This window comes from Chionomys nivalis, chromosome 20 (assembly GCF_950005125.1).
Source record: "Chionomys nivalis chromosome 20, mChiNiv1.1, whole genome shotgun sequence".
In the NCBI taxonomy this organism is placed as follows: Eukaryota; Metazoa; Chordata; class Mammalia; order Rodentia; family Cricetidae; genus Chionomys; species Chionomys nivalis.
The window spans coordinates 53,740,980-53,753,024 of record NC_080105.1 but is presented as its reverse complement, the minus strand read 5'-3'; the positions used below and the strand labels follow the sequence as shown (position 1 = coordinate 53,753,024).

At 48.9% G+C, this 12,045-nt stretch overlaps 1 protein-coding gene across 5 annotated transcripts in view; it reads left to right on the top strand.

Annotated features, from left to right (window-relative positions):
* The window catches only part of Arhgef10 (Rho guanine nucleotide exchange factor 10), an 86,679-nt gene that overhangs the window by 48,070 nt on the left and 26,564 nt on the right, over positions 1–12,045 (top strand). For all 5 annotated transcript variants that reach the window (XM_057752686.1, XM_057752683.1, XM_057752682.1 and 2 more), the window contains 2 exons: positions 877–1,022; positions 2,444–2,619. In XM_057752686.1, the coding sequence (XP_057608669.1) occupies positions 877–1,022; positions 2,444–2,619 (322 nt within the window). The remainder of the gene's footprint in view (positions 1–876; positions 1,023–2,443; positions 2,620–12,045) is intronic.

Here is a 12,045-nt window from a genome sequence, read left to right as displayed (position 1 = left end):
ATTGTTGTTGATGCCACATTCATTTTCTTCTTCTTGGGGGAGACGTCCTGCTTGATGATACCCAGTGGCTTCTTGCTGCTGATGTTATGGCTGCCTATTTTGAAAGGCATTTCTCTGAGTGTCTCAGTGACTGAAAGCTTTTGAGTAGAGAATTACAGCCGGCTCTGTTCTTGATACAGTTTACGTCCTTCATTGTTGTGCATCTCCATGGTGCTAGATGTGAGAGCTCCCTGGGAAGGAAGGCGTACTGACTGCAGCCCGGAAGCACCTGACCGCGATCCTCTGCCCAGATATGATGTCGGCTTCTAGCCAGTTTCTGGAAGCTGGGCAGTCAGGGTGATAGGCTAGTCTCAGAAGTGGTAGCAGTCATCTGGGCCAGAGGTGCTGTGTCTTCTGTTCTGAGCATGAGGTGACATCCCATGGTACTGATCGGTGCAGAGCATCCTTCAGCTGATGTCTCTTTAGTTCAGTGACACAGAGTGGCAGATGATGAGAAGTCCAGATACAGCCCCTGCTGGGTGTAGCTCAGTGGTCGAACACATGATGGGTTACATGAAGTCCTGTGTACAGTCACCGATAGTGGCAAAACAGCAACAGTAAATCAAGCTAGGTACAGACTTACCTTTGCTTTAAAGTCAGTTGCTAAGTGACTTTTCACCCCCAGTGTTGCTCTTCATAAGATATGTGGTTTAAAGTCACACACTGAGCTCAGTAGCTTCTGTGTGAGGAGGGAACAAGAGCTATGGATCCTTCTTCCAGAGACTAAGCCATAAAGCATGGATCCTGTAAGATTGTACATTTCAGAAGGGCCCCTTCCCGTCTATTTTATATGAACCCCGATGTAGTGACTGTGTTGGTGTCCTTTTGAACACTCAGCTTCTCAGCAGTGGAAATCGGTACCTCGTTCGATCCGATGACGTGATCGAGACCGTTTACAATGACAAGGGAGAAATCATGAAGACCAAAGAACGCCGACTCTTCATGTTGAATGATGTGCTGATGTGTGCCACTGCCAGCTCACGGTAAGAACGAGCCCACGTCACACGGCGTCGGCCTTACAGTAACAAGCTGTGTACATCAGAGAATGAGGGAGAGAGAGGCTGCATTCAGTCTCTCGCCCGAACTGCACCAGACTGTGACCAAATTCAGTACCTTAATGAAGGCAAACTCATTGAAAGCTTTTGCATCATCATCATCACCACCACCATCATCATCAGTAGTAGTAGTAGTGTTAGCATTTTATTATTATGTGTGCTGAGGGTGAGACCCAAGCATTGCACACAGACAAACTCTGGCACTGAGTTGTTGAGGATCAGTGGGTCTGCTGGCGGATATCAGGTGCATACAGGTGGACTCACGTAGGCTGGTGCTGGAGCTAGCCCCGAATTGTGCCCTCCCATCTCCCTCGTCACCCGTGGCTCTTGGTTGTCGTTTAGCTGATCCTCTAGATAGCTATTTTCTGGCATGTTTACATTTGGGTCTACCCCCACTTGTTCCCGTTAGTTCTGTCACTTGGTTTGTCCTCAGAACGGAGGGATCCTGGGACGTAGGACCTCACAGTTTGTGGAGCCAGCTCTAGGGGCTGGTGAGAGGTTTTTGCTGGCCTTGCAGGAGCAGTTGATAAGCCTTTGGTAATGCAGAGTGGTCTAGCATGCTGCCTGCACTGTGGAAGGTATGGGACATGGCATCTGGGTTGTCCCTCCTGGAGAGTGGGCTGGGAACCGTGCAGCCACACACCACCCTCACCCTTGTTAGTAGGTGACCACCCTCCTCCCACTACCAGAGTTCTGGCAGAGGATATGTGGGTGATACTTGATAGGCAGAGTCACCCCACTTGCCAAGCCTCTGACTCCTTATCGTCAAGTGAAGGGCGTTGACCACGAGGGTCAGGACGGTCCTGCAGACGCTGTCTGGTGCACGCTCGGTGACATGGCTGTGACTGTTCATGTGTATAATTACGTGAGCTGTGGGCTCTGCTGCTGCTTTGGTCATAGGTGTTTGTGTTCTGTGTTTGTTTCCCATGTTGTAGTAAAAGAAGAGAATACCTAGGTCTTCATTTCCCTTCTGTGCATTCAGCAAATGTTTCAGTCATGCCTGGAGTGTGGGTTGATTTAACTTTATCAATGTTAGTATAATTTAGTCAGCCATACAAGGATAAACGGGAAGCTAGAGTCAACCCAGAACATCTCTGCACACTTGGGACATTTTCTCCAGACTCCTCAGACAAGGTTGCTGTGAGTTCTCAGGTTCTGGGTGAGATTGCGGAGACGATTTTGCTTGCCCATCCTGCTGGAGGCCTTAGCCGGAGCCAGAGACTGCTGTTTGCAGGAGGATCCTGAGTGCCTTGGCGACTACCCTGCTGCTTGGGGACGCGGGAGGGACGGGAGGCATCGGAACTTGGCCCCACGGTCATCCGTGAAGTAACAGCTTCTGTTTGTTCTAGGACCTCACATGAAAGCCACTCTGTGATGAACCAGAGATACCTGCTCAAGTGGAGTGTCCCTCTAGGACACGTGGATGTGATCGAGTACGGAGGTAGTTCTGGCGCCGGGGAGCACAGCAGGCACCATGCCGCACACTCACCTGAAAGCCTGGCCGTGGTGGCCAATGTGAAGCCACGTGAGTGACAGTCCTGTCCGCTTTTATGGAATCTGCTGCCTTGGTCAGTCAGTCAGTCAGTCAGTCAGTCTGTCTGTCTGTCTGTCTGTCTGTCTGTCTGACATGACAGAACTCTGTCTCCACACTGCTTTGGCTACAAGGTGGCAGTAGATTGATCAGTAGTGCTGTCAGAAGACCATGGGCAGGCTCTGCTCCATGCCAGCTTGCCCCCCATGGGGATGACTCGGCACTGCACAGTCGTGGTTCGGCCTGGAGATTTTGATCTGAGAGCAGCCATCATTGCCTTCTCCTCCTCTTCCATCTTAAACCCGAATAAAGACTAGCTAGGTTTAATTCATGGTTGACCTCTGCCTCTGGACCAATTAAACCACAGTGAATGGGAAAATGCCCATAACCTTAACAAGCCTCAACCTTTCCAATGAACTTGTTTCTGATGCTCCCAGAAGCGTGAAAGCAGGCATTGAAACTCAGCCCTTCTGGTTGGGCATGCACATTTAGGGGAAACACAGACAAACAGAAAAATGAGTATCTGGTCTAATCCCTTCTACTTTTCTAATTCCTGGCATGTTAACTGTTTGGTCATCTGCCTGGGACACTAGTTCTTCGAACATAGTATCAGTTATTAGACTCTTGAATGCCAACTGTAGTTTGTACCCGCCACTTAAAGCAGCATGTACCTTTATCTAGACACTCAAGTACCAAAGCGTATCCTAGAACACTTAGACGGATTACCGACAGATGGGCAGTGTGAGGAGGAAGGGAAGAGTGAGGGGAGGGGATGCAGGAAGAGAATGATGTTCCAAATTGTCATTGAAATTTTATTCAAGGGGAAATTGATTATTTTTCCAAGTGACCTTTAGAATCCCCTCTAGGTTACTCGGGAGTGTTGATTGCAAGGGCTGTGTCTCGGAACAAAGATGGCTGTGTTTCACGTTGCTGTCGGTGTTAACGTGTGTTTGTAGCTAAGGTTGCCTCTCAATGTTCAGACAGCTATTGATGATGCTGATCGTGAGGTAACTTCATAGCGGACACACAGACTTACATTTTCTTATCATCTCTCTGTTGATGACTTGTCCTACACAAACGTAGGATGGCGTTAGAATCAGTAAGAAGCCGGGCGGTGGTGGCTCACGCCTTTAATCCCAGCACTCGGGAGGCAGAGGCAGGCGGATCTCTGTGAGTTCGAAACCAGCCTGGTCTACAAGAGCTAATTCCAGGACAGGCTCAAAAACCACAGAGAAACCCTGTCTCGAATAACCAAAAAAAAAAAAAAAAAATCAGTAAGAACATTAGGGAAAAGTGTAAAGAAGATGTGACCGGCTCTGTGGAAGGAAGAATCAGAAAAGGATTCGTTTTCTTGAAGCCCTGTGTGTTGTGGTGACCTTTCCATACCAGTGCTGTGCACAGCTGAGTCATCCCGGAGCACCCGGCATCTCTCTCCCACTTCACTGTGAAGGCTACAGCAGGAGCTGAGCACAGGAAACTGAAGGAAAGAGGAGCGGCCAGCGCAGAGCCGAGCTTGTCCACTGTCCAAGGACGAGGTGTGGCGTAGGATGCTGGGTGCCGAGCAGCTAAGGGGAGCTGTCCCCATCCTGAGCTCAGGAGGATTGCCGTTGGGTCTTGTTAAGAGGAGTTGGGGAAGTCTTGGAGGCATGCAGATTGCCCTTTGTAGGCAGGTATTGGTTTTGTGTCAGAAAAAAAGCCCCGCCCGAGATGACCTCAGCCAAGCTGTTTCTTAGGGCATCTTTTTACACGCTCTCCAACAGTGAGACAGTCGTTCTGTCTTTTGGAGATTTGTTCTGCTACTCACTGTGGATGAACCCACGTCTTGGCAGAGTGTGTCTCATCGTCCCACTGCTGATACTGATGCTGAAATATTATCAGCTGAGGTGGTAGCTTAGTGGGTGTGTGACTTCATCTGTTCGTTTCTCCCCTGGTTTGCCATTCCTATTCCCCAGCCTAACAGCATGCCGTAGAGAAGGCATCTGTAGGACGAATTAAAGAGCATTGTGGTTTCCAGTGGGCGTTGCAGTTTAGTGAAGTGGTATTCTCCTCTCGTGTATTTATTAGTAGCTGTGATGAACCAAACACAGAGTCCTGAGCCGTAAGTGAAACTGGCACCGGCCAGGCTATCCCGACACACAGATGCTGCACTGTGGGACACATCCCATAATAGAAGCAGGAATAAAAGCTTTGGCAGCTAAAAGGGAGACCATGTTCTCATAAGCAGTGCCTCTAAAACTAGCTTCTGGGAAGACGTGGGGTTCTACAGATGGACGTGGTCACCCTGCCTGATCCTTGCATGTGGCCCTCGGCTGGTGACCCTTGCTTGCAGCAATGCTGGCCTGGGTACTCCTGAGAGAGCCATGGTTCTGGGGCTGCTGTGGAAGTCCAGTCAGCCGTCCCTGGGGTCCATGGGAGACTACCCCGAGATGCTGCTCCATGCTTAGGAACACAGAACTGGAAAAGGCAAAAGTTATCTTTTGCTGCCTGAGACTCAGTGAGCCTTCATCTGAGTGCTACACATGGCAGTGATAACTAACTCTTGAAGGGCTTTACGAGCGGTGTGCTTCCCAGACTGGACTTGTCCACCTGCTGAGGTTTAATTGCATGCCAGATGTGTCTCAAATGTTTAATGTGATGCTTTGGTATTTATGTGTAAAGTGAAATGCGTTGTGCAGCCAACTGGTAGCCAGTCATCACTACAAGTAGGTACAGTTTAACTTTTCTTCTTTTTAGTGGTTAGGCACTTGATATGTTATGCTTGTGAGAATGGCTCGGCAGGCACTTGCCACCAAGCCTGGCTGGCCTGAGTTTGATCTCTGCACTAACACAGTGGAAGAGAGAACCCACTCCTTCAAGTTGTCCTGTGTGTGTGCAGGCCTTAGTGATGGGGAGTCTTCCTGCATTAGAGAGGTTTGCTGCCAGGTGGTGGTTTGAGCCCAGCATTTGGGAATCAGAGCCATGTTGATCTCTGAGTCAAGGACAGCCAGGACGAAATGAGAGGAGGGGTTACTGTTGCCACAGCAGACAGTAGGCTTGCTGGCCTGTCTAACACTAGTCCAGGGGTCAGCCTGTCCTTAGGAGTAAACTCACTGCCCTCCAGGCTGTCAGTCAGTCACCCCAGCAGGCTGGGCTAGTGGCCGGCTCACTCACATGGAGACCTCCCTGGGTCTCGCTCGTCCTTCCTACAGAGTTTGGCCTCTGTGTCTTCTTTCCCCCTCCCTTGGACTTGTTATCTTGGGGCGTTTTGAGAAGCTAGGTGGAAGTTCTTGTTCTTATTGAAATCACATGACTTCTCTGCTGTTTGAATGACTAGAACATTCAGGTTTGGAAGCTGGGTCTGTTGTTCTGTATTGGAGGCAGAGTGTGGGTGTCACTGCCTAGCAACCAGTGCTGGGAAGGGTGAGGCTGTGCCAGCAGAAGCAGCAAGGAGCTGCCCCTGCACAGCTCCAAGCACCCAGAAAACAGGCTCCTGTTGGGGACACAGCATGCATGTTAGTCTCATCAAGTTTCCGTGATGAATGACACACATAGAGAGATGCTTGGGAACCAGTGAACTGGGCTTCTCCAGGGACCCATGGGTTGGGTTAAGTGTTAAGATCTCCTGGAATCACTTTGCAACGTGTGTCTAAAAGGTTTCGCTGACTTTTCAGGCTGTGGTTCAGGGTTGGGAAGGCAGATGATGAGCCATCTGTTGGGATTCTGTGTACTAACCTGCTCCCCACACACTGATAATACTGACAGAGAAGCAGGTCCCCACCTTCTGTGCTGGATGGTTATTTTGTATTGGATTATCTGGTATATGGTCCACAGGTAACCTGGGGACTCGGGGTATCTGTACCTTATTTGGCTCTGGTCTTCCTCATCCAAATAAGAACACATCCCTTGGTGCTGCTTATTATGAATTGTTGCTATATTTAACTTACTTATGTCAGATATTATGATAATTTGACATCTGAATTCAAAATAAAATGATTTAATAAGCTCCTTAGTATTTCCGTTGCCTTGAAAATTTTCAACTTTTGGTTAACACATAATAATTATAACTGTAGGACACAGTGTGACATGTCAGTACTGACATATTATCCGTCCTGACTCGTCTGCCTATTTAATGCTGCCATCTCCTTGTCATTGCCTCGCATTTGGGGCTTCTTGTCATCTCTCTTCCAGGTATCCCTAGGTTGTGAACTGTAATTACACTGTCTGCAGCCCCTCTGCAGCCTCCCTCCTCTCTCCCTGCCCCGGCCTCTGGAATAGCTCTTTGTATTTGGACACCCTCTTGCCTTCCTCACGTGGCACTTATCTTTCTGTGTCTGGCTTAGTTCCTTTAGCAGTGTATTCCAGTTCCGTCCATTTTGCTACATATGACAGAACTCAATACGCTGTGTCATTGATAGAATTTCCCACTGTGTGTGTGTACCATATTCTCATTGCCTGTTTTGTCTGCTGATGGCCACCCAGGCTGCTTCTGTGTGTTGGCACTCGTGAGAAGTGCTGAGACCAGCACAGGCCTGTGATGTACTGACTTGCTTTCCCTTGGGTGTATACCCAGGGTAGGATAGTTAGATCGTGGGGCATGTTTGTTTGTGGCTTCCTAGGGGCTCCTCCATGCTGTTCTCTGTGCTGGCTCTACTAACAATCTGCACTCCCGTCAGCGCCAGGCCGTAATTCCCTTTCTCCACTTCTCACCTGCTTTTGTTATTTATTTTTTGATGACAGCCCTTCTCACTAGTGTGAGGTGATGTATAATTTGATTTGCCTTTCTGCAGTGATTACTGTTGTAGAATTTTTCTTTGTGGTCTCATTGGCCACTTATGTATATTATTTTAGGAATGTCTGTTCAGATTATTTGCCCATTTTTAATTGGATTAATTGGATTTTTGTCAGTGTGGTCTAGGTGGTACTCCTCTGTTACGTGGTTAGCTTGCAGGCAGATCTTTATGTCCTCTAAGGCATATCAGTTGATTGCTCTTCCTGCTGTGTGGAAGCTTCTCAGTTTGATGTTTGCCTATTCTTCTGCTTTTGTTTTGGGGGTCTTGTGTAAAAACTCTTTGCCAAATGGTTCTGGAAGAGCTAGTTACTCATACGCAGGAGGTTGGACTTGACCCCCCTCCCTGCAGCACATGAAGCCGATTCTGAACCTGGTGTTTGCTCTCAGTGAGCTCTTAGTTATCAGAAGCCTGACCCAGGGGTGTGGCCCTGTGGAGGCGAGGACCAGGACAGACGGGAGCTGGTTGCTGTGCCTTCCCATTCCTGCTGATTCTCTGGAGATCTGGGAAAATCAGGGGGCATTCTGGGAAATAGGTGTGGGAGCCTGTGGAGACCAGTGGCTGACTGCTTCCCTTCACTCCTGCTCCTGCATCCTCCGCTTTGTAGCCCAACCCTGCTAGAACAGCCTTGTCTGGGCCTGGGAAGCCCTCTGCCCCTGGTCAGAGATATTCCAGCTTCCAGACTCGGGGAGGGTCATGTCTGAGTCCACACTCCTACCCAGCTTGTCGTAGATGTCCTTGCTGTTGACTCAGCCACACAGCCCCTTCTGTGTTTGTCACATAAGATTCCATTCAGCTTACACCCCGAATTTTCTCACTGGTTCTAGGGATTTCCATAGAAACGGGGAGGGGGAAGGGTGGTGTCCGTGAGAAAGCTGGTGAAAGATGTGGAGCGATTGTGTGCCAGCTGCAATAGAGCATCCACCCACAAACTCTGAAATGCTCAGAATCCATCACCAGGTAGCTGGAAACTGGCTCTGAGAAGTTTTCTGCTTGTGTGTTTTTACTTGATGGAGTTTGGGCCAGAGAACAGGCTCTCTCTGCTGCACGGAGGTAGCCTTTGAGAGCTGCTCTGCCCTGACGTCCCCAGTGTCTGCTGCTCCTGCTCAGGTGGCACTTTGTGCATTTCCTGTGCTGGGCAGAGGTGGACACACCCCTTGTGGTCTCAGTATCAAGGTCTTGAATCACTGAGAAGACGTAGCCTCCCTTCCTGCCTCAGATTCACATCAGGGATGGTGTGTGGGTGTGGACACACACATCGCTGAGGAGATGGCTCCGTAGGTAGAGTGCCTGCTGGGTAAAGTGTGGCCACAGTGCAGACCCGTCATTTCTTCCCTGAGTGGGCAGGACACAGTAGGCTGTGTCCCCGCTTTTTCTCTTCTGAGGAAGATCTCCAGGTGTCTGAGGTGAAGTGAACAACCTTGCCTCAGATCCCTCCTGTTTCCTATCAGCGTCTTCCCTTCTGCTGGGGTCTCTCTGCTCAGGGCACTGCCTTGACCACCCATCACTTGTCTTCCTTGAAGGGATCTGAGACTCCAAGAAGAGCCTAGATAAGGCTTCCAGCTCGCAGGAGTCCAAAAAGGCCGCTTTAAGTAGCAGAGTATTCTCAGTTTAAACATGCGACTGACTCACGAGGTGAGTGGGAGGGAGGAATTCTCTCCAAATCCAAGCACAAATGGCAGATTCTTGACACTTGCCAGAAAGTCGTTGTCCTTTCTAGTTCTTCACCTTGTCCTCAGAGATGGGAAGTGAGGAAGCTGGAGCAGAGTCCCTCGGCAGCCTGGTACAGACAAACCCACCTTCTTGGTGCAGACTTCTGCTCTGCTCTGTGACATTTGTCATGGCATGACGGCCCAGGGTGTAACTGTGACCAGTGTGGACACTTTTCCCCCAAACCAAGGCATTTCTCCTAAAAGGACCTATCAACCGAACACCCTTGTAAATGAAATCATACTATTTTTTGGGCTAAAGCTAGATATGGTTATGGTAAGACAAAGGTGCGGTGGTAGAGAACAGAGTCAAGGAGGCGCTCTCACTCCGGGTCTCACAGGTGATGGCAGTGATTTTGTGAGCCCCCGAGCTAGTCCTGGCCTGTGAGCTAACTGAAGAGTGTTGCAGGCATCTAAAATGTGTCCTGAAATTCTTAGTGCTGCTTACCAAAAATAGAAGTCAACATTTATTAGTGATTGCAAAGCTAACATAAAGTTGTTGAAGAAAGTTAATGTCGCGTTTATGGTATCTCAGGCCTGGGTTCACAGCTTATTCTCAAAAGTTTATACAGTGAATGCAGTGGATGAGTTTCCAGATAAAAATATTTTGATTTGTAAGTATAATGTAAAGGAAAATGTAGTCAGTGTGTGCACCGTAGATGTGTAGGGGTGTGTGCATAGATGCACCTGTTACATTGACTGCATCGATTGAATGCATTAGTGACATTCAGGTCATTAGAGTTCATCAGTGTTTCATGAAGAAAGGAGATGAAGGCCCTTGCCCCTGGGGTAGTTTGATCAAGAGAGAGCCCAGGTTGAATTCCTGTTTCCTGCCCCGTGTCTGCAATCTCTCTGTTGCTAACGGTCTCTGGTCTGTCTATAATTTGTCTGCTGTAGGAGTCTGAGTCTGTGCCTGCCTGAATGCTATCTTGTGGGCCTCTGCGTCCCTCATGAAGGGCTTTTGCTCTATTTTTTATTGAACAACACAGAAAGCATCCCATGGGGAAGGAATGAGGGACACTTTTCAGACGTCTTCACTGTGTTTTACAAGGGGTACACACGAACCCTACTAACCTAGATAGCACAGGAACAAACAAAGGCTATCAGATCTTATCTGCGTGCCTCTTCCAGCGTTTGGGTGGAGTTTATTGCATGAGGTTGCTTTCAGCCTGTTTGTGTTCCCAGCATTTATTGCCATAACACGCATAAGCACACGTACTGCCCTCTGGGTCAAGGACATGGAAGAGCACATGTCTTAATTTTAAAGCTATGTATTAACTTGGGTTGTAAAAGTTGGTTACATGGGAAATACAAGGCAAATAGGAATAGTTACATTTTGTTCTCTTAAAAGCACACTAAACAAACAGGCCCAGTACACAGTACATAGCCATCTTGAGTCTTCAGTAGCCTAAGATGTATTATTAACTAAGCTGTGAGGACTGGAAAGTCTGAGTCTCAGAATGTGAGAGATACTTTCATAATAACGCCTTGCCACAGTTTGCTCCTCGTGTGGTGAAACTTCAAGATTCTTGGGAGGCACCTAACTCAGGAAGGCATGAAAAGTGATAAAATCAGCCCTGTGTTCTGAGAAACCACTCACATCGTGGTGGCTTTGTCCCCAGTGAGACATCGTGTGTTTGAGAGACACGCGTTTATGAAGCTGTGCCCCAGCTTTGATACAATGGCATAGTGGACGGAACGAAGGTTGGGACGAGCTGTGTGGTTCTCGGGACAGAGTGCACACCGAACTTACAGACTTCAGTGATGAGAATCATAAGAAACTGAAGCCGTTAGCAGCAGAGCCTGAAACCCAGCTGGGCACTGCTCAGCCTGGGACCCCTGAGGCACGGCTGTGGCTAGGCGGCCATCCGCTGAGACCATGACACCAAGGCCCCATGCTCTAAATCCAGCTCTCTCCCTGGCTGGCTCTGGGATGATTACGTGAGGTGGAGGGTGGGAAAGGACAGGACGAGCGTGCAGGTTTGCAGCTTGGGTTGTGGATGTAGTTCTGAGTTCAGATCCCTCTTGCCTCTGTGTGACCTTGGAGGCTGAGGGTCTGTTCTCACCACTCATGGGCCTATGGGATCTGGACATAGAATATTTGCAAATCTCCCCTTGCACCTCCCTCCCTAGTCCCAAGCCTTCCATAAGTGGTGGAGCTGGCATGGTTATAGGCGTTGGCTGGTAGGAACTGACTATGGACACATAGACAGTAGGGTGCTCATCACCTCCTGACCCCAGTGTATGGACAGAGCCATTTCTGGTCCTTTCTAAATGTTCTAACTTTGGGGGAAATCCCTAGGGAGCTCTATGGTTTTGGATACCTCAGGTATTAGAAATTTGATTCTGATAAAATTTCCTATCTGGGTATTTCTTACTACTAATGATGATGTTTAAAATTAGGGGACCAGGGGTGCAGCTCCATTGGCAGAGTTGTTTCCTAGCATGCGTGAAGTCCTGAGTTTGTTCCCCAGAACTGCACAGTACAGCGTGGTGGTATATGTTACGATCTTAGCGATCCCGAGGTAGAGGCAAGAGGACCAAGAGTTCAAGGTCAGCTTCAGCTCCTTAGGAGTTGAAGGAAAGTCTGAAATACGTGAAATTCTCTTGTCCACCCATGCCCCCATCCATCCGTCTGTCTGTCTGTCTTGCTCTCTCTTACAAAGTGTGGGTCAAATTGTGAGACATTCTGTAAGATAATTCAGCAGTGTCCTTCAAAAGAGTCAAATTCATCAGAGACAGACCAGGAGGTCTGTGGGCAGGTGAAGGCTAGGACACTCGAGGACTTCAGAGACCTGGGCTGGACCAGGATGAGAACAGTGAGCAGAAACTGTGGCATTTGGGTTTGACAGGGAAGTAGGTGCTGTGCCATCCCAAGCATCGCAGTGTGCAGTCCTATGAGACACGACACCAGCCTGCGGCCCCTGAAAGACGTCATTCTATAC